General features: G+C 36.5%; 1 protein-coding gene across 3 annotated transcripts in view; it reads left to right on the plus strand.

Moving 5' to 3' along the window:
- The window catches only part of LOC121319920 (FERM domain-containing protein 4A-like), a 138,352-nt gene that overhangs the window by 15,014 nt on the left and 97,659 nt on the right, over positions 1-25,679 (plus strand). The window contains exon 1 of one of the 3 annotated variants that reach the window (XM_041257881.1): positions 12,410-12,682. The exons of 1 other annotated variant lie outside the window; for it this stretch is intronic. In XM_041257881.1, coding sequence (XP_041113815.1) covers positions 12,617-12,682 — 66 coding nt within the window. In that variant the 5' untranslated portion in view covers positions 12,410-12,616. Of the gene's footprint in view, positions 1-12,409; positions 12,683-20,847; positions 21,260-25,679 lie in introns of those variants that run through there. One more of the 3 variants, XM_041257880.1, reaches the window with a different exon arrangement.

Genomic DNA, 25,679 nt, shown 5'->3' on the forward strand with positions numbered 1-25,679 from the left:
AGAATATAGTTCTCTTACCCTTCGTCGCTGTGCGGTTTCATGTCAATGAAGTACCGCACCTCTTGTGAAAGTGGAGCAGGGTTGTTGGCCTTGACTATATACCCTCAAAGATTTACCCCTCCTTCATCCCCTAGAAAATGAGTGCATCCTCAAAGATACAGCTGGTTCAACAATCTTCAAACCGTGCCGTTACCAAAAATAAGGTACATAATTGGACATAAGTGACTATTACAAAGAATTATAAAACCCAGTGGTCAAAGATCACCGTTAACCATTTTTTAAACAGCAGCCCGGTCCTGAAGCACTGCATAATATATAGGCGAGGACTCTTTATCTCATAACCCATACATTAAGAGTGACATTGGGACATACCTGGTGTCTATTCAGTTTATCTAAATAGTGGAGGATTGTCTAAAATGTTTATGATAATGAAAACCAACATCTCTATCTGTCTCTTAATACTGTTTATTTGTATCAAATGCCAAGAGAGTGTCATATTAAAATCTTAAAGTGTTTCACAAACACACAACATGAAATTGTTAATATACTCGAAAGAAGTAACTCCATTCAATGAGTTATAGATTTGGACAGGAAATCAGAAATCTGTAGCTTATGGAGACTATGGGCTAGATTCTCAATGCCATTTACTCAAAATTGTCATTGGCACATTTTTTTCAGATATTAACAACACACCCAGTATAGTTACCAACCCAGAAATAAACAACTCGGACATTGAATTTAGGGACGCTTTAGAAAGACAAAAAATGGACTAATGATGATGTGGAGTAATTGCTTTAGGAATGTAACTCTCTATGCATTGTCTTTTTCATAACTTGATTGTTTACACATATGTATATAACAAATAAAATGGTGAGAAATATTGTATTAAGTATTTTCTTAAATAGATTGCTGTAAAAAAAAAAAAAAAAAATTATAATAATAATCCTGCGCTATAGCAGTTAACTTGTGCATCTGTATTTTAAATTGGCATCCATTGAACCCAGCTGATTACATCTCACGGCAAGATCAAAGCATGACAGATAGAGGTACAGCAGTGTGTATTTAAAGAGACCATACTTATTAGTAAAAGTTCTTATTGTACATCCACTGCTATTTTTGAATATTTCGAATAGTTTTTTGTAATGTAGCCTAATTGCCCAATTAATACAATTTTGTGTTCTGTTACACAAAACACTGTTTAATGATCACAAGGCACAAGTCAAAGTTCATGTCACTAACTTAGAAAAGCAACACACATTTAGGAAAACAGATACAGTACAAATACAGGGGTGTAAGGAATGTTGTAATCTACCATTTGTAGGCATGCTCCAGAACAGTACATATACCTTGCATTCATAATGGGGATAGGACAAAGGTCCTGGGGATCACATTCAATCATATGACCAAATCTCATTAAAAGCTTGCCCTTGCATCTTTTAGAGGTTACAGTGGCTTTCCTTCTGCTTCTTGATATTAGAACAGAGTGTTTTAATCACCAGGGCAACATGTTTGCAAAGCCTACTGGCTCATAGGACTGGCACTGTGTAGAAGCTCTTGAGTTTTGTGGCATAGTTAGCTTCACGTCCAACATCTTTCCGAGTCCGAAATTTAGACATACAGTGCAGAGTGCAGTGTTATTTAATTGTAAATATTAAAGAAGCCGCCGAAGCCGCACTGTGCCTTGCACTGATTGCGAGTTTAATCCTCCGAGTCTCTGCGGTAGCTGAGCGTAGAGGGTTTTGGCTGCAGTTCAGCATTTTTAATAAAAAGACTGGAGACCTGGGGTCTTCAGATTGTAATATCATTATGCACAAGACTGCAGAAGGAATAGCTTTTTTTGAAAAAAAAAAAAAAAAAAGCTTATGTTAATTCCACAAGCAAAAAACAAAACAAAACAGGCAAGTCTTCAGGTTAGAAGGGTGTATATTTACTTTTGTATTCACATATTAAATTATTTTAGAGAGTACTCATTAAAATAATCACAGTTCACCTTGTTTTTATTAGATGGAAATTTGCTGCAGCTTTTGTTGAAGGCTCTGTCGGTAGTGTGTTGCTACAGCAGCTACTGGTACAGTAAACATGTATTACACTAAACCAATCAAAGTCACTGTAGAGATTTTTGTACCAATTCACCAGACAACTTTATTAGCTTACACCGGGCATGGGTCAATACGCAATGTCTTCAGCATGTTTAATAAGACCCATCATCTGAACACCTTTAACAATATTACCCCCGTCCCCTTCCTGTATGGTACACTAGTTCGATGGAGAATAGGCTTCTAGAGACTTCTTTGCTACCTGCTCAGCCATCAACAGACTTATTTATGTGTAGCATACAAGATGAAAGAAAGAGAAGAGTGGGACATAATCCAAGTCCCAGGAGGGTGCATCACTGGGGAAGCTAAGAGATTACAGGGATTGAGTGTCAATCACAGGGTGGATTACTTGTAGTAATCCAGACCTCTTTAATTGTGGATCCTGTTTACATATCTAGAGAATAATCAACTGACAACAATACACTCCTCCGGACTCCTGATTTGTGGTCAAACTGGAAAGAATTAGACCATTGTATATTTAGTACAGTACTTGTATTTGTAAGTCTGTTATATTCCTTTAGTGAATAGCTCATTTGTGTCTGTGGGTTCTATAATTATTTATTTCTTATTTATTTCTTAGCAGACACCCTTATCAAGTTGTTACAAAATATCACAGTATAGATGACAGCAGTTACAAATGACAATAAAATCAGTAGAAAATAAGTTAAACATCCTAAAAAATATTTACTTACACAGGTAAAGTCCATAAGAGCATATGGTAAGTACAATAAGTGGAAAAGAATGATTTAAAGTGGCAAACACTGTTGCAGCAGCAAAGGTGATTCAAAATGATCTAGACAAGATTCAGAACTGGGCAGACACATGGCAAATGACATTTAATAGAGAAAAGTGTAAGGTACTGCACGCAGGAAATAAAAATGTACATTATAAATATCATATGGGAGATACTGAAATTGGAGAAGGAATCTATGAAAAAGACCTAGGAGTTTTTGTTGACTCAGATATGTCTTCATCTAGACAATGTGGGGAAGCTATAAAAAAGGCTAACAAGATGTTCGGATACATTGTGAAAAGTGTCGAATTTAAATCAAGGGAAGTAATGTTAAAACTGTACTATGCACTAGTAAGACCTCATCTTGACTATTGTGTGCAGTTCTGGTCACCTCGCTATAAAAAAGATATTGCTGCTCTAGAAAGAGTGCAAAGAAGAGCGAACAGAATTATTCCGGGCTTAAAAGGCATGTCATACGCAGACAGGCTAAAAGAATTGAATCTGTTCAGTCTTGAACAAAGAAGACTACGTGGCGACCTAATTCAAGCGTTCAAAATTCTAAAAGGTATTGACAGTGTCGACCCAAGGGACTTTTTCAGCCTGAAAAAAGAAACAAGGACCAGGGGTCACCAATGGAGATTAGACAAAGGGGCATTCAGAACAGAAAATAGGAGGCACTTTTTTACACAGAGAATTGTGAGGGTCTGGAATGTTTTATATTAATGAACTTTCCAAAGCTGTAGGGCATTGCATTGGGTATATTTAAACGGGGAATAAGTATCATGCAAGTCTTTTCCAGGGTTTTTCCTAGCAGTGAAATAACAAAAACCTCAAAAAGGTAATATTTTACGGTAAAAATGTCACAATAAAAGTCAGTCAGAAATATACGTCTTAAAATCAATAAAACATTCTAATGGTAGAACATTCGATTTAAGAAGTCTAGTCTACTCACTGGGTATAAGCTCATTAAGGTTACAGGCTGTTTTCTGCTTCTACTGTGTTGTGGATTTTGAAATTAGAGAAAGTATTCTTACAAAAAAAAAAACAAGATTAAGAGATTTGGTGATAAAGCAGATTCCTTTGATGCACAGTAAACAACCAGAAGTTACAGGGTTAATGAGAAGCAGTCTGTTTATAGCATGTTTTGTGTGGATTAAAGTGGTATTCATTTCTGGATTTTTTTTCCCATGTCTTCAAAGGCTCAGATAGATGACTTTCCATTGTGAGAAATAAGCAGCTATTATTATATATTATTCCCACACTACTTCAATGTCTAACACAGTGAAATACAACAACAGACTAACCCACTGCACTGCCTGTAAGTAATATCATGTAATTGTAAACTGCTGAGTTGCTCAAGTGTGAATGATTTATTTAATGTTGTTATTTTGTTTTATAAATAAAATAAAGCATTCTCTGTCTGAGTTCAAACTTCCCATAAACATCTGTACAGTAATTTTCTCTAGAGTGTGCAATCTTGGTGTGGCAAGCAATTGTAGTGTCTAATTAAATAAAAGCTGCAGACATACAATATCTTGTCTTCATATTCCCCTGTCTGTTTAAGTGTGTGACTGACTTCTATAGTCATGCAACAGAGAATCATTTGGGGGTGAATTCAATTAAAGCATGCAGTGCTGCATTGTGATGTTGGTCATTTCTATGTCCTAGAATAATAATCATATTCCCCCAAGGACAGGATGAAGCCCCAGATACGCTATTTTGAAAAAACAAAGTCAGCATCTTAATATTTAATAAGCCCTCCTTTGAAAATACTTCTCATTTTGAATTTCGCAATAGAGCAGGGAATGTTGATGAAGCTGACACCCTGGGATCCTTCAAGAAGGTGCTTGATGAGATTCTGAGATTAATAAACTACTAACAACCAAACAAGCAAGATAGGCCAAATGGCCTCCTCTCGTTTGTAAACTTTCTTATGTCCTTATGGAACAAACACGGATAAATTACCTGATTAGATATGAAGTTTGTTAGTGAGGAAATTTTACCAATGCCCCCCAAGGCCATAAACTAGATTTTAATCAAGATACTTTGGGTTGAAACTACAAACATGACAAACCACAATACTTCACTGTCACAAGTTGGAAATGTAACATTGAATCTTTTGGGAAACAGACTTGGGTAAAATTAGACCTAGAGCTGAAATCTTTTCATCCTCCCTCTTCAATACAAGAGATTCAGTTCAGCTTGTGTACTGATATCCACTTCCCCCTTGATACAGTACAGATCCTTGATCTCTGTCCAGATTCCCCTTTTAGGAGTACCTCAAAGATGGCAGAGGCAATAATGGATTGGAATCATGTAGACACTCATTCGGAATAACCCTTGGGTTCTTTGAGTGCAATGAGAACACATTATGAACGTATTTGACCAGTATAATTACTGGTTATTTTAATATTTGTCAGCTATCCCTAGTGGGCAGGAAAGTAGTACCTTCATGCGTTATTTTCCCATCATATTTGCAATTTGATGCTAATTCTCATTTATTTCTCAATGTAGTTCCCTTTTGTACCGTTGAAGATTGCCAAACATTTATAAATAGAGTTGTCTCAGACCAGTGGTTTATTCTTGCTATACCTTAATTAAAATCAAAAGACAAACAAATCCTCTGTTCCCCTTTATCAGATTAAATAGGAAAAGCTCAATTGTATTCCCAGAGAATTGCATTGCCCACCTCATGTGAACTCCATGGGCAAACAATGTACTGTGTAATACAAACATAAAAGCGTATGCCAGGAATATTTAGTGTGTGAAATTACTTGTGTACAGCATTGATTAGACTGTGCATACTCCAGTGAACAGGTCAGTGATGTTTATTAACCCAACAATCACTGAGCTCCATTGGGAAAAAAAAATATTGGGTTATATAGCTGCATGTCATAGTGACAATAAACATACATTCACCTCAGGCACACCCTGAACTTGAAATAGTCTGAATAATTTCACCCAGGGCACTGATTAAGTAATGAAATTATGAGCGCCTACTGCTTATAATTTAAAGATTGAGAACCGTGAGACTTTGACCACAGCGAATGTGCTAAACTACTGAAAAGACAATTTAACACCGAAGAGAAAAAAAATAAAATTATATACACACACACACACACACGGTTGTCCCACACACAAAAAACACAGCTCATTCTTAAGTTGTTATATAAATGATACAAAAGTTATTTTGTATCCATGTACTGCTAGAAAATATTTTTTTACTGCTCTACTTTGATCATGGTGGCTTCTTCATTTTAGCATACTATGGGCCCAATTTTGAGAAATGCCAAAATAAATGGAAGGCAATGTGGAAGCTGAAGAGCGTCTGCCCTGTGTCATGTCATGTCCCTTCATGGTGTGATTTTAAACAGACCAAAGACTGGGCACTGCTCTGATTTGGTTAGCGCTGGCCAATCCATGGAAAGTGGGAGGCAGAAAGGGTTGGCTAATCAAGAGAAACTGCTTATTCCTTGAATCTGGAGTACTTACTACACATGCAATTTCAGTGATTTTTGGGCAATAAAATAATTTAGTGCCAGGTAGCGATTAGGGCATGGCTTTTCCTGCACTTTCCCTATGAACACAGACCTCATTCACGTTGGTGTGTTTTCTTAGAGGATAAGGGATTCATATTTGTTGCAGTTCAATGCACACATCCATTGCCAAGGTAAGAACAGGACTATCAATTAAGTCCACAAAGGGGAAATGCGTGCTAACCAGACTGAGAAATCCTCTTTGACCCAGTAGCTTTAACTCAAGCACTTTCTTGACCTGTTAGGATATACCGAGTTGCTGCCCTTGGGAGAACAAGGAATACTTTGAAATAAAGGGAAAAAACTAATGAAATGGGAACTACTGTATTCTCTAGATAACTACAGGGACATGTCAGGCAAGTATATGTGAAACAGGGTGCGGGGGGGTCTATGTCAAGCACAGAAACGTTTTCTGTAAAGTAATTCTTGAGAGCTACTAGATTTCCAAAAATGTAGTACAATTTCAGGGACATACACCTGATCAGATACTGATTGTTAACAATTTCATTCAAAAATAAGTTTCAGTATTAATATAAAATTGGAATTCACTACAAGATATTGAATTGGGGTGAAGACGAGAACAGGTTTTTTGAGGAGAGTATCCAGTAGTTTATAAAATGAGAGGTCAATTACATCATTTGCTTGTAAACCAGAAATAGTGCATGTCAGCAGCAACATTTTACACAAGGTTTTAAATTCAGCAGGTACACTGAGCTGTCTGCTAAAAAGCTATTGCTTTAAGTTCAGTCAAGCTGTACTCCAGTGCTGCAGGGAACTAAACTTGCGATGAGAATCAGGTGACTTTCTGGCCATCAATTTGCACTTAGAGGTCACCTTCCTCCATACACAGGCAAGCAAAACAAGACCTCCTTAGCCAGTTATACCAACCAAAGCTTCAGAATACTCCATAGGCATGGAAGGAGTTACTAATAAGGATTCCACACCTACATAAGAGCACATGATCAGAGGAAATGCTCTTTGGTCCATCAATGCTTGTCGTTTGCTAGCAAGTTTTATCTCTATCAATGCATATGTAACTGACAAGGTAACAGCACGACCCTGGCTGCTTACCAGCAGGAAAGAAACACAGAAGTCTGCAGTTTTAAAGCTCTGCTGTGCACTTTAACTAACAAAACAAACCAGCACAAGGGACAAAATAAAAGAAACAAAACAATTCTGTCATCTCTGACCAAGTTCTCCAAAAAACACGGTTCATACGCTCACCTAAACACCACCTACTCCATTTTTCTAAGGACAATTTCTCCTTTCTTATATACATGTGGCCACCCCAATTAGCACTCAGTTACCTAATTGGAGAATTAGGGGCAGATGTAACCCCATCCCTGATTTAACCCCATCCCTGCCAACCATACATTCTCACACACTCACACTCACACACACACACAATACTTACAGCAGCGGGGTTTGTGCCCTTCCACATTACCTATAAGATGAGAGAGGAATCATGTTACTGAGGACCAGATAATAAGTTGAAATTCATGAAAAAAACAGTCATCTTTCAAATTTTCTTTGGAAGTCATTATAAGCCTCTTCACTCTTTCTAATTAGGTTATGTTGTAGAGATTCAGAAACCTAATTTGTTGGTTCTTTTGAATTCACTTGCTCTGCAGCATTTTTGTTATTAAAAGCTTTCAGTGTGCATAGCCTGTTGTTAAAAAGCTCCACTACTTTTCTTCATAGCATGCAGTTACTATTTCAAGCATGTGCTTTTCTTAATGCTCTTATGCTCTCTGATGAGAGCTGCTATTGAAAGATTCTTCAATCTGCTTTCATTTCTCATGCTTGGATTGCAGCAAGTGTTCATTTGCAACTGCTTCACCTGCAAGGCAATTTGAATTAGTGGCTTAGGGATATATGTAATTTTGTATTTTGAGTTGCTGCTGAATTCCTTTTTTTTTTTTTTTAGTTTCTTTACTATATCTAACACAATTCTAATTAGCAGAAACCGTGTCATATACAGTAATGTGCCCGAGCAATAATGCTAGTTTACAGGTTTCCTAGGAAATGATGTGGAGAGTGCTGTTACTGCTGTAATAACTTTAGTAATGAAGACTAAACAAGGCTTTACTTAAAGATAGATAACAGTCTAATATGACATGACTGAAATAGATCACAGCTAAGACATTAGCCTTTGCAGGTCTACATACAGCTTTAAATCTGAGTACTGGAAAGCGTCTCACAGTCTGATAAGGCCAAGCTGCTTTATTTGTTTGTTTATGAAAGTCCTTTAAACAGTTTTGACATCCAAGACAGAAATATCTCCTTAAGTGACCACAGAAACCTTCTGTGTCAAAAGTCATTCTAGTCTGCAAGGTGAGTGCTTCAGCTTACAGCATGTCACATACCCCTGAATAACAATTTAAACACCCTCCAGGCAAGACTAAACAGTGTCATTCTAGCTGTCCATGTTGGCCCATAGCAGGTCTTTCTAAGTCTAAGATGCACTGTTCAGAATAGAATACCATTCCACTAGAAGCTGGATAACTAAAGGAATAACTATGCTGGTATTCCTGCATATCATTTTCAGTTGTAAAACCAACTTACTCAAAGGTATTCAAATTGATCTACGCATTACCATGTACTGCATAACCCCAACCCCTCCCCCCCCCCCCCCCCCCCGCAAATAAAAAAAAAAAAATAAAATTGCCAGTCATTTACATTAGTTAATGGAAGCCGTCTTAGTGTATGTTACACAGAACATTTAGAAAAGGCGATTTGTTGAAATAAATGTTGTCTGTAATTTATCAGCCATTAATACAAGCCACATGTGACATGAATGACATTCTGTTGCATTTGTGAACAGAGCTTTGTTCTTAAAGAATTGACAACTGTATCCTTTTTTTTATCAGAAAACCATCCAGAGATTTCACTGACTCTATCCCACTCTTCACACTTCATAGTTTTCAGCGCTTGCTAGACAGCTGCACACAGTGGGGAAACAGTAGGGCTCCTAAGCTCTGTGTGGTAGGATCTTTAGAAATGGATAGACGGATACTGAGGTTTCTGTGAAAATCAAATGTACAATTACTTTGTAACCCACTGCAGGCTGATAGAGAAGCAATGTTAGAGGTCTTTGTTGCATTGGCCTCAACACTGAAGTGCCTGACATGGCCAATGTCCTAGCTGATTGCTTCAGTCTCATAGGAGGTATTCATTGATTGCTAGGTCATCAGGAGCAAGGTAAATATCTATGCCTGAAAGCCACATCCTTCAGAACTGTTTTCTCTCAACAAAAAGCAGGTCCCCATGGAAAGCTGAAGACTTAATATTGGTATCTTCAAAACTGACAAGATCAGTATGCTTGTTATTGAAAGTGTGCTGTGGCGGTGTATCCTATGTTCAAATGGAAAACATTTCCGTTTGTTTCAGACCTTCTTGATAGTACAGGTGCTACTATATTAAAATACTGGCAGGGTATTTTTCTTCATTATGACTGCAACTACATTTTATAGCATTTGTTATTTCATAATGTTTCCATGCAATTTTGTTATCAAATATTGGACACAACTATATGCACAGCTATGTTACAAACATACCTTTAATGCTACGGTCAATAGCGAACCATTCCTTTACACTGATTGCACATAGGAAGTGCTTAGTTCCAGCAGTGTTATTCATACGAGCACTTGTTATGTATGGAACCAATATTAGAAGTTGTTTACTGACAATTGCTTTAAGAATCAATAATGTTACTGTATACAGGTTAATATTTCCTTCACACAGTGTCATCCTTTTTCCCATGTCTGCTTTCTTATTGAATTTGATAACAGCCTATCAGTTGCAAGTCAAGCCAACCCAACTGTGCCACAGCTGTACTCAAATGAGTACATTATCATTTTAAGGGTTATTAGCAGTTGACGGTGTGAGAGGCCGATCCTCTCTGTTGCAGCCATTGTCTGATTGATAGGTGGCTCAATAAATTTCACCCGACTGATATTGTATTGAAGTCAGTTCAATCAGATGCTGCTTAAGGCAGAGGTGTCAGGTGGCTAAAGTAACTGGGAATGAGGGAAGTCATTAAAAAAATGCACATCAGTTTCTTCACGTCTGCCAACATTTTTCATCGCCTGTTAGTTGGGAAGTTTTTATGGGTGAAAAGAACCAGCCCACGCTTGTCTCAAGCATACTGTCTTCCTTGAAATGTAACTGAATAAAAATAGAGTCCCTTGGTCCTATCTATACAGACAGTGGATAGCAATCTGCAAAGAATAGAGAGTGACACTGTTTCTACTGGCTGTTCATAGTAAATAGAAAATAGAAAAAATAAATAATGTCACCCTTTAAGGGCTGCTGTGTCTATGAGTAAAAAAATAGCCACTTTGTCATAGCTAATGCAAGCCTGTATAAGGCATAAAATGCAGCTAGCTTTCCATTGCCCACAGCAATAAATGCAGAGCGACAGTGTGAAAAGCATTGGAACACACGCTTTGAGCAACATTTAAAATGCTTTTGAAATGCCTGAAAACATGTTTTTACTAATGCAATTTTATGTACTGTTGTTTTATAACATTTTATAATGTGGGGTAGATCTTATTAACATCATATAATTTACTTAGCAGCCAACCAGCATCTCTTCTGGCTAGCTTAATTAAATAAACACAGATTGGAGACTGAACTGACCTCTTACCCTTAAAGGGCAGACACTTCTAGGCTGGGCTGGGGCATATAGTGGGAAATTGTGAGAAAGTATGTTCTATCATTGACCTTGCTGCACCTGGTCTGTGAATTAACACAGGGCCTCAGTGCACAGCATTGTTGAAGATCGAAATGCTTATTACAATACACTACTTTGATAAAATTCAATAAGAATTTCAGATTAATTACAGAATCTCAAAGGATCCGTTACTGAATTCTGAAATAAAGGTTGCATTTATTTAGTGTGGGTGTTATACTATGTTTAACAAATAGGGAATCCTCAAATTGTCATAGAAAGGTGAGAAATGTTGGCCTATTTTATTCTGAAAGGAATTTGCAACAGCCTATTGTCTGTAATACAATTCTATTTTGTTGGATGAATAGTGATATGGCAGAGATAAATAAGTCTATGATTTCATGCCTGCAGTGAAATGAAGTGCATTGTCAACTGCTGTTTCTGTACAAATAAGTAATAAGGATGGACAATTTTGAACCCATGGTTTTACAAATAGATAAGGTGTGGTCTCGTGCCTGATTCTTTTACAAATTCATGTTGCAGTTTTGTACCATGGTGGTTTGTATGATTCTTGTTAAATAAACTTAATAAAGTATAATGTGCCTGAAAGTGTTCTATAACAATCTCTGAAGCATTCAAAACATTTTTCAATAAAGCTAAACGAACATTAGTTCAGTGAATCTTTTTAAAATTTAAATTGCACTGTTATTATCTATTTTTATTATTTAAAGAAATGATCTTGTGATTGTTTCACAGGGGTATGAATCATGCAAACCAATCTAAAAACTGCATTATGATTGTGTATAATACTTCAAGCAGCCCCTAACATGCTCAGTGTCTTATGCTGTATTTAATAAAAATAACCTTCAAACAAGTCCTTTAGGGCTTGCATAACAGAATTAGACAGAATGCTTAATTAATTGATAGTTTCTATTTTTCTCTGTCTTATGTAAGGTTTCCTATGGAAAACTGGGGTATTTCCTTGTTTTCCACAGGATCTTTATCTTGGACTGAAATTCCAGTAAAGAGCTTAATGGCTGTTACAAAGAACCATTGATTGCAGACTCGTGTGAATCGTCCCAGCATTGGTCACAGCCAGCTTCTGCAGGCCCTGCTGCCCCTGTGCACAATGCACTTCACTGTGGATAGGCCTTTACAAAAGGTCACAACTGAACAGAGAAGGGTTCATTATCAGCAATGAACTAGTCCTATAAATATCAGTGTAAATAAGAGGCCGTTTGCTGTATCTTCTCGCCCAGCTTAGCTCCCCTGATGTGGTCTCCTAGTTACAATGCTGTGCGTTTATCCGAAGCAACCAACCTCTTGAAATTCATGTCACAGGGAAGAAGCCTGTTTGATTGCAATATTGTAGCTCAACATTAATGATTACTGTCTGTGATGGCTACCCGTGAACGAGAGGAGTGAAAACGATAAGAGCTGGTTTGTCTGTTTGCTGATCCCTTATTTGCTGTCACATTTCTGACAGTTTTCTACCAGATACAGTCTTTTAGATGACGCGTACATAGAAATATATAGATATATACTGGGCTTGGATTATCGGTTCAGATCTGGCAGCACAATGACCCTCGCAGCTAAACTGGACGGTATTGAAGTGACCCTGGAGCACCTGCTCATGGATGTGTTTGTAAGTTACAGCCTCTCTGGCCACGTTAAATTAATTGTATAGACATGATGCGCATAGTTTCATGCTAGTGTGTCTGCAGTAAACTAGTTAGTCTAAAAGCTGATCCGCAGTAAAAATTAAAAAATACCTTAAGTCATTAAGTGCCATTGTCCTCATTTCAGGACAGGCTACTTTGTAATTGTGAAGTCTAAATTTAATGTATCAAATTACATAAATACAGCTTGTGTTAAGGAAAAAAATATCATGTACGTAATGGGTTAAGTCAGTAATGGGTTATTAAAGTCCAAAGTCCATTGCATTTTATTTATTTATTTATTTATTTATTTATTTTTGCTGTCGTCTAAAATAATATCGATAGTTCAAGTGAAAGTAAAAATGTGCATTTAAATGTTTTACAATCATTTTACACTAGGAACCTTAAATGCAAACACCATGATAAACTTGACAGACACCCCATGGTAAGTGTTTTTCTGTTTGTCTCCTGGTTAGATGTGTACTGTATGTTGCATTTGGGCTCTGAACTGCTGAATGAAAGCATATTTTAGAAATAAACAAGATGTTTTTTTTTTCTTTTAGGAGTGGAGAGAAACCTTTTTTTAGATCTGTTTTTCATTTTGAAGACTGGTAATTATTACAGCAGTATGCAGAAGATTTAAAGTAGGTCTTTAGAATCTGAAAAGCTCTGCAGGAATACGATTACAAACAAAGAGTCAGGTCTTTTTCTTCTCTATACTGTTTCATGAGTAGAATATACTGTGGCAATATATTATTATTTATCATTTGGGTTGTAAGTGTTTGCAGTTTAGACTTAATTATATGTTTTTCTGGTATGTGTTTTGGGAGGGCATATTCAATTATTATTGTATTGTTGATAAGTGAGACACGCTGCTACTGTGGCCGAACAGGCATTAGCTTGTTTGAACAACTTATGAATTCGTTTTTTTTATGATTTGTATGCAGTTTGCCCATCAACTAAACATAAAGTGAACAAATGGGTATCTATAATATTTTTACTGTATATTGGAATTTAACAGTTAATTGAAGCAGTTACAACAGTATTGAAAAAAATATGGAATTGTCTTAAGGCCATGGAACACCAACCTACTTTCTATCTATTGATGATTTCATCAATTTGGCAAAAATGACCTGAATCTCTTACAGTTAGTTGCCACAAAAAAAAAAAAAAAAAAACATTTTAAGAGATCTTTGGGAAGTTTATGTTTTATGTGCCCACAAATATTTATGAATCACTCCCTTAATACAATCCCACTCTTGGTTCCTGTGTGACTTTCCAAACAGCCTAATTGATTTCAACATAACTACAGCAATCCCAGCTCCTGAATGCCTCACAGCTCAGGATACAGAGAAAAAAAACAACTGTTCAGGGTTCAAAACAGCATCCTGCCAATCACTAGTCTCCTTTGCACTTATCTTAACAACAGGATTTCATCCATGTTTCAGATCTTTCCACCCCTTGGAAACTGCAGCAGGAAACCCCTTTTTATAGGGCTAAAAAGATACCAGAAACCAGGTTTATAATTTTAGAAGTAACAAATGTACAGCTAAGGCCAAAGGTTTAGCATCATCGTATAGAATTAACAAATTTTGCTACATAAAGTTGAATGAAACCTGCTGAATAACGTTACTTTAACATATTGAATTACATACTGTTTTGTATTTTTCATATACTTAATGAAAAACTGACAAATTGAAAAATGTGACATTTCAAAATCTAACCTTAAATACTGTACTACTATTATGGTTTCCGGTAGACTTTTGCAATATCATTTTGTAGTTACTCTGATTGCCTGTTGTTAAATAAGATCTAAATTATGTTTTTTTTTTAATGATGTCTCAATCCTAAAATTGTAGGTGATGCAAAACTTTTAACCATAGTTGTACAGTACAAAAAAAACATTTAGCCTCATTGCAGCAAGCTTTGTCAAACTTTAAAATGACACCTTCGCTTCATGGTCCTCTCACCCAAAATGCACAAGATGACATCTCTTATACAATAAGAACCCTTTAATTGTTTAATAGACAATTAAATTGGCCAAAGCGCTTCACAGAATCTGACACCTAAAAGACTGTAGGGCATTGCAAAGTCAATTAATGCAGCATATTTAATATGAAGAGTATGTAATATGATTAATATAAATCAAAATCAAATGTCATGTTATGTGTGCTGGAAATGGAAGATTGAGAAGGGAGTTTTGTTTTTCACATGACAATTATGCCTGGGAAAGGTTTACTCTTATATACTCAAACCAATGGGAGCATTTGGCCTTGGATTCCTCCCAATTTAAGGAGCTCGATGCCCTGGTTTGGTCAATGTCTTGCAGCAGCCTTTCACTCCCAATTCCTTTTCGTAATTTAACAGGGAGATATATATTAATTCAATTAAATACGTTCTGACTAAATTGCTGCTATATGGTATATTATCACTGATAGTTAAATACTTTTAATTAACATTTCATGTCTATGAAAAGCTAATATATGATTTAGCTGGGAGACAACTAAAGGACAATGATTACATTTTGGGTGCTCTACTAGTCCAGCAATTAGGTAAACAGCCTTTCCTAATTTCCTGAATGGAATAAATCATGTCTTTCTGAATCCAGTCTACCAATAAACACGTTGCAGTCTTTTTTTTTTTAAATCTTTTTCCAGCATAATTATTATCTTTAGTGAATTTACTAAATTCAATAAAGCACCAGAAGGATTAATATCAACCTAATGGTTGACCGCATTTAGATGTGCTCTTGTATTTATTATTCAAATAGACCTCATTGTGAACTGTATTGTATTTTCAGTTGTAATTTCTGCCCCCTCTGAAATCTGAAATCTGATATTTTTTTAGAGATTTTAAATTTGCAAAGTCACAGTTACCACAGTTGCAAAGGGGTAGAGTACAGCTGAATGCCCTTAGTGGTCATTTCTTAAACTACCTCAGTTCAGAAACATGTTTGTTAGACAATAATCCTAGTGCTAATTTGTCAAACCTCAGTTCGGAAACATTGCTGGAACTAAAGTTTATAATGCTTGTAGGGTCAGAATCCGTAACAGTCAGCAGATACATGCTGATATGTGCAAGAAAGTTACGTTAATATTACAGGTTGCAACTTCAGAATTCATAATGCCTTTCAAAAAGGTCTGTTCTCACATTAAGAGGTATTGAGGCCTGTAGTGATTTCCTGTCTGGCTTTGGTAAATTGTCTGGAGCATCTCCAGTTGAGGATTGTGCTGTATTAATTATTCTCCTGCTGTTTCGGTTTACATTTTAAATGGAAATCACTTACACATCATATTGGAAAACCTGCCGAATGTGGCTTTGACATTGGCTGGGGTTAAAGCACTGCTGAAATCTCCTGTGTTGACCTAATTCTGCATTTTAATGAGGCCTGAAGGCATTTCGGTGGCCTGAGTTTTGCTGATGAAAATATATTCTAATAAAAAAAAAAAAACTGACTTTTGATTAATACAGTTTCTAGTATTTAGATCCAGATTATAAGAAGCCTTGGCAAAGAGTTAGCAACAACTAAGGTGAAACTTTGGTTCTGAACAATGAAAAAATATTTTGTTGTATTTGAATTGCCTTCATGGTATGTTTATTGAAATAAGGTTTTTATTTTTCGGAAAGGAGAAAAAACTCACTCACCAAGCTGAATTCTTTCTTTAAAACAGTATCTCTTAGGGGATCCCAATAAAGGCATTCGGGAAAAGCATTCTACATGGAGTGCGGGATTCACCCTATAGAATGGAGGTCACTGGTCTGGGTCCAGGCTATTCCAATGACAATCGTTGACGGGAGTTCCCAGGAGGCAGCGGCCCATAATTGGCCAAGCGCCGCCCGAGTTGGGCGGGCCTAGGTTGGTCAGGGTCTCCGCAGCTCACCACACACCAGTGACCCCTGTAGACTGCCCGGGAGCCTGTGGGACTGCCTGTAAGCTACCCAGAGCTGCATGGTCCTCTGATGCTGTAGCTCTGAGGAGGCTTCATGGCGTGCCTGCAGAGTAAAAAGAAGTGGATGACTGATGGCACACATTTCGATGAACGCTTGTGTCTGTCTTCATCCCTTCCGAGTCATTGCAGGGGTGGCAGGTTGAAATAAAAATAATTGGACATTTCAAATTGGGGAGAATATAAGAAAAATTCTTGGTGATTCCAAATTAAAAAATAGTATCTCTTTAATCCCAGACAACACTGTTGTTAATAGGCGAGTGTCTATTTTTATGCTTTCACAGTATGCAATCTGAGTTCTTAAACAGTAATTCTAACTTCTGAAGGGATTATAAAGAATCCCACAAAAAAGCTTCAATGTAGCTGCAATCAGCTGTTACATCTGTGGAAGCCCATTTCAGTTGAATTTGCTTTCAAAAGAAAATAATTCAAAGGCTAGTATGGAAGCTACTAATAATTAAGCTGTATAAGGAGCACTTTTAATAGACCACTGCAGAAAAAGTGACCACAAAACCACTGTTTCCTGCTATCACTCAACCGAAAATCTGTTTGGTTAACAACTTCCTCTAATTTAGGGGAAATTAATTGCCGCATTTCAAATTCAACAGTCCTTGTTTTTTGCTTCATCCCTACAAAACACTTTGAAGTGACACAGAAGCAATCCAAACTGGTTATTTTGTGAATAAGTGTGCTTTCCTCTCTGGCTCTGCAAGGCTGCCAGATTAGTTTTGGTGTAATGGGTAGTGTTGTGTGATTCACTGTTGTTACAGATTCACAGGTTCGTGCTCAGTCTCCACCCTGGCAATCCAGATTCAACACACATAAATATTGGAAGTAAAAAATGTAAATGCTGGTTCAAATTCAATAATGATGTATAGGTATTGATTTATATATTGTCAGTATATATAATATATATATATATATATATATATATATATATATATATATATATATATATATATATATATTAAAAAACTGTTTATTACTTCACCATAAGTGGTTTCGTATTTAAAAAATAAGTTAAAAATGCAGACTTCATAACATAAATTGTGAGTGCAAACATGGAACCACAAAAAATTAACAATCCTCATGACACAGTACATTTTTATAATTTGAATCAAATATATATTTTTATTTTTCTATGAGAAATGGAAATTTGTAATGTGCTCCCAAACATGTATGCCATAATAAGTAGTACTTTCCATGATCGCCTAGCAACCACAGCTCATTGAATGTCTATCACACCAGCACAAGTCAGCATGAGCACATCTCAATCTGGACCAGATATTTTCACATTGTTTTTATTTGAACCCCTGATAGTACTGTGTCCGTAACAGACATTTTATTAATTCCGGTAATACAGTAAATGCTGTGTCACATCAGATGGGGAGTTTTGACAATTACACTTCATTATTTACGATTTAACATGCAGCAGCAATAACCCACACATCTGAGCATGGCTTTTGCCTGTGAGTCCATTGAGCAGTATAGAACTGAAGGAAAGTATGTTTTCAATTCCTGCAGATTTCCGGTTTTTATATACAGGCATCAACGGATTTAATCTTGGTGACTTTATTACTGCTTAAAAAAGCTCATTAACCACCATCCCCAAAAAGTAACCTTATATTAGCACATTTATATTTTTCTCTGTGGTTAACGACATGACAGAGAGAACATACAAAGGTAAGACTGAGCAATAAACTATGGTATATCTTCTCAGTCTAAGGAAGACAAAAATAAAGATCAGAAAAGGATCCCTGTAGTGAACTTAATAAGAAACGGGTAAGAAAAGGTTGTGATATTTAAATTATATTTTATTTTCAACATTTTATTATTGCATATTTCAATTCTATATCAATTTGTATAGCCTTTAAACATTGTGAATGAATTCCCTCCTGCCTGTGTAGGGATATAGTACAATTTGATAAAAACTCTGAAAATGTCAAGGTCTCTGTCTGTACTTACTTTCATGTGCAAAACAAATGAGTTAGTGGTCAGGTACAGCATGTTTCAAATCACGTTCCTTGAGTTGAAAATCGGATAAGAGAGTGATCATTTTACCAAGGTTTAGCAGATTTGCACTGCAGATATGCCGATTCCTACGCTTTCCCCATGTTTATCCATTTCCTATGGTTTACTACAGTTTCCATTTTGTTTTTTTGTTTTTTCAATGTTTGCTTATGCTTTCTCATATTTTACAGTGCTTTTATCACATTTTTACTATTCAAAAATGCACAAACTGGTAGGTAAGACTTTTAATCAAAGAGACACATGACAGTAATTGCCTGTGACAGGATGTGAGCGGTGAGGGGAATAAAGCAATGTCCTAACAGTTCAATTGCAGTTTCAAAACATCTGTTTTATTAACTAATACACAATCACAATCCACCGCTATACCAGCAATGGTATGGGGTAAGTAAATACCACATCCCATTCGTCCACCTTTGCGCACAGGAAAAGTGCTCTAGGAACAGTGGGCTGGGTTGTGCTGTTCAGTAGTAATAGTACTCTGTGTCTTTGTGCTGGCTCTGTGGCTGCACCCCCTGTGTCTGCTGGTTTTCGTATTAACTAATTGAACTGATCATTTGCTTAATGAGACCTTTTTAATTGTTTTCAGCTCTTAAGCAGTTGCAGATTTCAAGTTAGCCGTAACATGAAGTAACTTGAACTCTACAGCTGTTTATGAGCTGAAACAATTAGAAAGGTCTAATTGAGGGTCAAGTTAATTAATCTAACAGTTCAATTAAGGGTCTAGTTAAGTAATTGAGAGCTCCGTTGGAATGAAAACCAGCTGACGCAGGGGACCACAGGACCAGGGTTGGGAACCACTGCTCTAGACCTCTGCAACACAGGCAAAACAAAAACAAACACAGCAGTACCAGGTAGCTGCATCCCCTTCGTACTGCCAAACTTCTCCCTATGATCAGACTCTATCCGGTCAATGCGTGTCCCACAGCTGAACTCATGGATTTGTTTAGCAGTCTCGCAACTATGTGCTTTCTCCAAAATGGCCGACTTCCGGTTGTGACCTACCATCTCTGGGAACGCGCCCCACCAACCTTACATAGCACCCTTTCTGGTCAAGAGGTAGACTTGCAGCTCAGATTCCTTCTCTCCCTGTCATGCTGCCATACCAACTTTTTCAAAATCACAAAGATTTATGTGGAGTGGAGTAATCTATGTTATTAAATTATACAGAGTGGTCTCTTTTGATGTAAAACAAAAACATGTAATAGTAATCTGAACTGTTACATATTTGAATAAACCTTCTTAATTTAAGGTACTTGCATGCCTCCAATTAAAAACACAGGAAGACTAAGACGTTGGACTAAGATGCTATATTTGTATAATTAAGTTTACAAAGAACTGATCGAGTGGAAAGAATATTTAAACGGAACATTCTGCGTTAAAGTCAGTCAGTTGCCCGTTGGGACAACGGTATCCTTTCCATTGTGAGAATCTTAATCACTTCCACTAACTGTTCTCTAGTGGTTAGAATGGATGGCTCTGTATAACATATGAGAGGAAGATTTTAATTGACAGTTACTGAAATGAACAGTAACATATACTGCATTAATTGCTTTGTAAATATGTACCAACATTAGTAGTAACCTTTGTGGAGTTCTATGTGGAGTTGTATATAAAACTTGATAATATAGACCATACGCTTGTACCCAGTATAGTTCACTCAGTGATATATGAATCTGAGTTGTGTCATTCTGTCCAGTGTCTTAACTGTATTCATTGATGAGTTGGTGGTTAGAAAATGTTGGCTATTTTTTAAGTATCAAGGCTCTGGTGAAGACCAAAAGATAATTCAATATTAGGATTGGGATGCTTTTTATTCCTGCTCCATAAAATAGTTAATTGTCCCTCGTTAACTGAAACATGCTGGGCAGTTGTTGCGTTGGAGCTCCCCTGATGAAAAGGCCCTTCACATTCCAGAAGTAGTCCTGTGTGCTACTGAAGGGGAATTTTCTCTTTGTACTCCGGACAGACCCTAGTGAAAGCTTGATGCAGGATTTAAAGTTAATCTCCCCACCAGATGGCAATACATCAGATATTCTTTTTGAGGTGCACCACGTGGCCTACTGTACAGCAAACCAGGAGAAATGGGCCCCGCTTGGTCATGTGACTTGGTGTATAATCGCTCTTATACAGCCAGATTAGACCACTGACCTGGTTAAAACCCACAGCTACGAGAACTGAGGTTGACATTTTTGGAACACTCTCCTCAGAAGCAGAATTTTCTTTCGCTGCAGCTGCATCAGCAGAAGCCCTGCTGTGCAGGCTGGAGTTGAGGGAAAACATACAACAACAACAACAAAAAAAAACATACAGCTCAGAAATGAGTTTCTTAAACTGGATTTTTTTTTAAGCAGACCACATTGTGATTCACATGGTCTAACTGGAAAGTCCTGCTGTTTGGCAACAGCAGAATCTCTAGTTGTACAGTAGTTCCTTAAGAGAGGCAGCACGCACACACACACACACTCACTCACACTCCTTTTCCAGTCGTGGATCATGGTGGTGCAGGCGGCTGTCACTCCGGGTAGAACCCGGAGATTTTTGCTTAAATTGCCGTATGGGACTCTCAGACGAAGCAGTGGAGAAAGGGTAAGAGATTTCTTTTCTCTCTCTCTCTCTCTCTCTCTCTCTCTCTTTCTGCCACTCTGTCTCTGTGGAAGCATAGATTAAATGGTTCTCTTTTTTTAATCAGTTGGACAGTAATAGATTGCCAAATGAAGCATTAGGGGTCTGCTTTTTAAAGCTCGGAATCTTTATCTGCATGTACCTATCCTGCGGATAATAAAGACAACCAGGAATGCAGTACACTGCAATATGTGGTTCATTTTACCCTATTAATTGAGGGGAGAGAGACTTTTGAACATTGTAATATGATATATGACAGTCATGTTCTGTTATGAATGAGTCAGTGATCTGCCTAGTAAGGGTTTAATGATTGTCTTAAATTGAGAACATCTTTATGCCATTGCTGGAGAAATGAAATGTGCACCTGGCTCTGTTTAAAAGGATGATGTACTAATATGTTAGACTTGTGTCTGACCTGTTAGGGAAGATAATATCACACCGTCAATATCTATCACTGATTTTACACCACAAATGTTTGAGTTGGGCTTTTCTACATTATGCCACAATTACAGATACACAATTTACAGTATGATGATTGAAAATTCTCTCACGGAGGTGAAATACCATTTCGCAAAAGTATCAAGTAATAGCATAACTTTATAAGGTAAAAAGCTGAAATAGTCTGAAATAATACATACAGCACTATGCATTACCTCAAAATATTTTTCTCAGTGATGCTTGAAATTTGATGTGCAATTTATTTATTTTCTGAAACCAGCTAAAAGGGCCTTGCAATTTGCTGGTGTCTGTTTGTGAAATGGCGATGGTCATTATGTAACAAGACACTGGGATATTCAATTTCCTGAGTCTGAATTGATTGTACGCTCACATCTCACATGGACATATTGTAACACACTGCATTACACAATACCATCAACTGTTTGACTCTATTTGTATTGTTGATTACTGTATCGTGTCTCTGGGGTAGAGCCCTATTGTGATGATAATGCTGATCTGCTGTTTCACCACCTGTAGCTGTAAGATAGCAGAACATGATTAGTTGTCCTCAATGTGTATTTGGTGTCACTTTCCAATGCCTTTTAAGGATTCCTTTTATCCCAATCTGGCAAACGTCATCTTGTCATCTGATAGCTATGTCGTCATCCTTCCCTACAGTACCTGTCTGTGTTATAATGACTGGCTGTTCATAGAAAACTCTTTCTTTCTCTCCTTGCCAATAGGGGAAACAAAGAGTTGAATAAAAAGGTTCTGCATATACCAAATTATACAGTATACCGATTTATGTATATGCGTGTGCAATTAAGGAACACTATTCTGATAATTACACCAAATTAAATCATGGTTTTATATACTAGCAAAAATGCTGCCTCTAAAATGACATTGACCTCACATTCTGTCTCTGTGGCAAGAGATGGATAAAGCTGAGGTTTCATTTAGATTTGAAAATGTTACCTATCCACCCAGAGGTGAGTCTGTCACACCCATTAACATTTAGAAGGCAAGTTTAAAGCTCATTGTTTTTTAAAGCCAGAATCATACTGAAGTCACAGTCTATCATATTTCTAGGGGTCACTGTTTTTAATGTATCAACCAATATAATAATAATAATTTTTTTTTTTTTTTTTTAAATTGCTTCGTCTTCTGTTTTTTTTTTTATTTATTTAACCATCCTGAATCCCTTCAGGACCCTGTAGAAACGAGATGCCAAGTGTTGTATAATGTATTTAGTCTGTGGACACAAAGTTTATATTGTTTAAATGTTCTAGTGTTGCGAAACAGAAGACTTGAAATGGACTACAGATGAGGTTAGAAAGACACTTAGTAATGATGTCTTTTGTCATCCGATATTCATTGCGAGGAAATCCAGGTTGCATAATCAGGCAAAACATCATTTTAAATAATTTTTCAATTTTGTGGTTTTTAAGATGAAGTCCTGCAATGTTGTTGCCCTATGGAGACCAAGCTGTTTTTTGGTGATTGAGCATTTTGAATTAATTGGTTTAATTTGAAGCTCTAGTGTAGCCTTTTAATCTGTGGTGACTCCTGACTGGGGGGCTTTAACCCTGTGCCTTGGTGATGGATCTGCCCTAATCTCATTTATTAGAACTAACACAATATGTATTTAACTAGGCAATGAAATGCCTCCTGGCAGGGTGTTAAATTGGCAGTGTTTTTACTTATATTTGTCATTTATTTTTTTACTGCAACAATTATATAGTGACCAGGTAAAAAGTAAAAAGGGATTGCTTTTTAGATGTCAGCTTTCATATAGATTATTAATGTGTATTTTAGACACTACATAATGGAGCGTTCCTAATGAAATGTGTGTACTTACACATTATAATATATATATATATATTAAATATATATATATATATATATATATGAATTATAATATATATATATATATATATTATATATATATATATTATAATATTATATAATGTGCATCATGGTTGTTCAGTTATGCATTACATCATTGTATTGTGATTCTGCAGCTGGACCTGTTTCATGAGATAATGGAGATATAAGACGCCTGGTATTATCTACATGTAACCCGTCAGTCATGGCTATTGTCACAATGGTTAAAGAACACCTGGCAGGAATATAGTAATGCTTGCTCATAACTTCATGTATTGTAAACTGAGTCTGTCCGAATTATTTTAATACATAAATTGTTTTAAATGTGACTTTCAATAGCTCTTGACTGTGCCTCATAGAGATTTGTCAGCAGGAAAGCCACAGGCTCTCCTTGAATGTGAATGTCAATTCACCCCTCTAGTCAGCAAAACAAGGTGCACCTCAGTCAATGTGATTATTCCCTTACTTTGACATAACTCCAGATATCCAGCTGTGCAGTTGAGAATAACCAGAACTGAAATGCACACATCTGAAGCATTTACCTTAACAGATTACTGCTGTTCTGTATGTGTCTTTCAGATACAATTACACATCAATAAATTAATATTGTTTGTCTTTACTTTTAGATCAGGGGGGTGAAAAACCCTGCAGCTTTCATGCATATTATGCATTTATTGTTTAATTCGTATCCATGTTCAAAAAATTGTAATTAATATTAATGAGTAATCTGATTCGCAAGTTCTGTGGTACACATAACCGTATAAATTTACTATCAATGCAGAATAATTGCAATGCTTGCTTTGTTTTGTTTTTTTACTTCCATCAATAGGTTTCTGTAATGATGCCATGCAATGCCATACCAGTCTGGGGTATCCCTTATTACACACTCTTCTCTATTAGAATCTTAGCTATGGTGATAAACAGATTGGCTGATCATCTTACCTAAATTTCACGAAACTTTGATTGTTCATAAATATTAACAGCATAGATTGTATGTTATCAATACTGAGCAGTGAACACTATCATTATCTGTAAAATGAAGCAGTATGAGTTTGTTTTAATGTGCTAATCCCAAATTTATATGCATTCTTCATGCATTTAAAAACGAGTGAAATTAAGTCAAAAAAGCTTTTGCGTCATATCAACTATGAGCATGCCATGTCCGAAAGCTTTAGTACTAATTGCTCCTCATTAAATTTAAACTTCACATCATCTCCAATTACAGCATAGGGTAGGATTAAATTAGACCTCACAGATGCTTCAGGCAGATCCCTTACTAGTGCAAAATAATAATTTCCACCTTTATCAGACATGAAAGAGATTTTTTTGCAGAAAAAGCAAGCTTAGATAATATATGTTTGTGTGATATTTAGATACATTTTATAGTAACACAGTCAGCGTATTTTGCAGTTTTGACAGAGGTTAATGTTCGGCTTGTAATATGTCTATCTCCTACTACTGATTTTGGCATTGTTACACAAAACACTACCTGGTTGTGTTCTTACCAGTTGTTACTGTAATGGTAAAGTGACTCTCCTCAAAATCACCATTATAGACCTCTAAGATAGTTGCTAAATTAATAACTGCTTAATTCTAGTGTGAGACCATTACACCACACTCCACAGCACTTTATTTATGATGTGAGACTGTATGTATTTCATCCTTGTATGCCACTATTCCTCCCTGTAGCTTTATATCAGAAACATGTTCCGAGTTACAGGCTGGGGGCAACACACACTCTCCCTAATCCCACTGATTAGGAAGACTATGATTTTCACCATGGCTTGAATTAAGATTCATAATGTTGTCTTGATTTGTTATACAGAGATCTTGGTAGGAATAATTTTACTCTCTGCACTGCAATGATTACCATAATGTAAGCAACCCTTAAAAGCAACAACAAAGTATAGTAAGAAATAGGGGCTGCTTTGTCTTTTTCGACATATAAAATAAATAATACAGCAATACAATTCAGGTATATTGTCATCGAGGAACAGCTTTTTCCTTCTTTTAATTTATTCGTCATCAGAACCTATTGTTGCCCAGAGGTCTATGTGTTGAA

The sequence above is a fragment of the Polyodon spathula genome, chromosome 8, assembly GCF_017654505.1.
Source record: "Polyodon spathula isolate WHYD16114869_AA chromosome 8, ASM1765450v1, whole genome shotgun sequence".
Taxonomy (NCBI): domain Eukaryota; kingdom Metazoa; phylum Chordata; class Actinopteri; order Acipenseriformes; family Polyodontidae; genus Polyodon; species Polyodon spathula.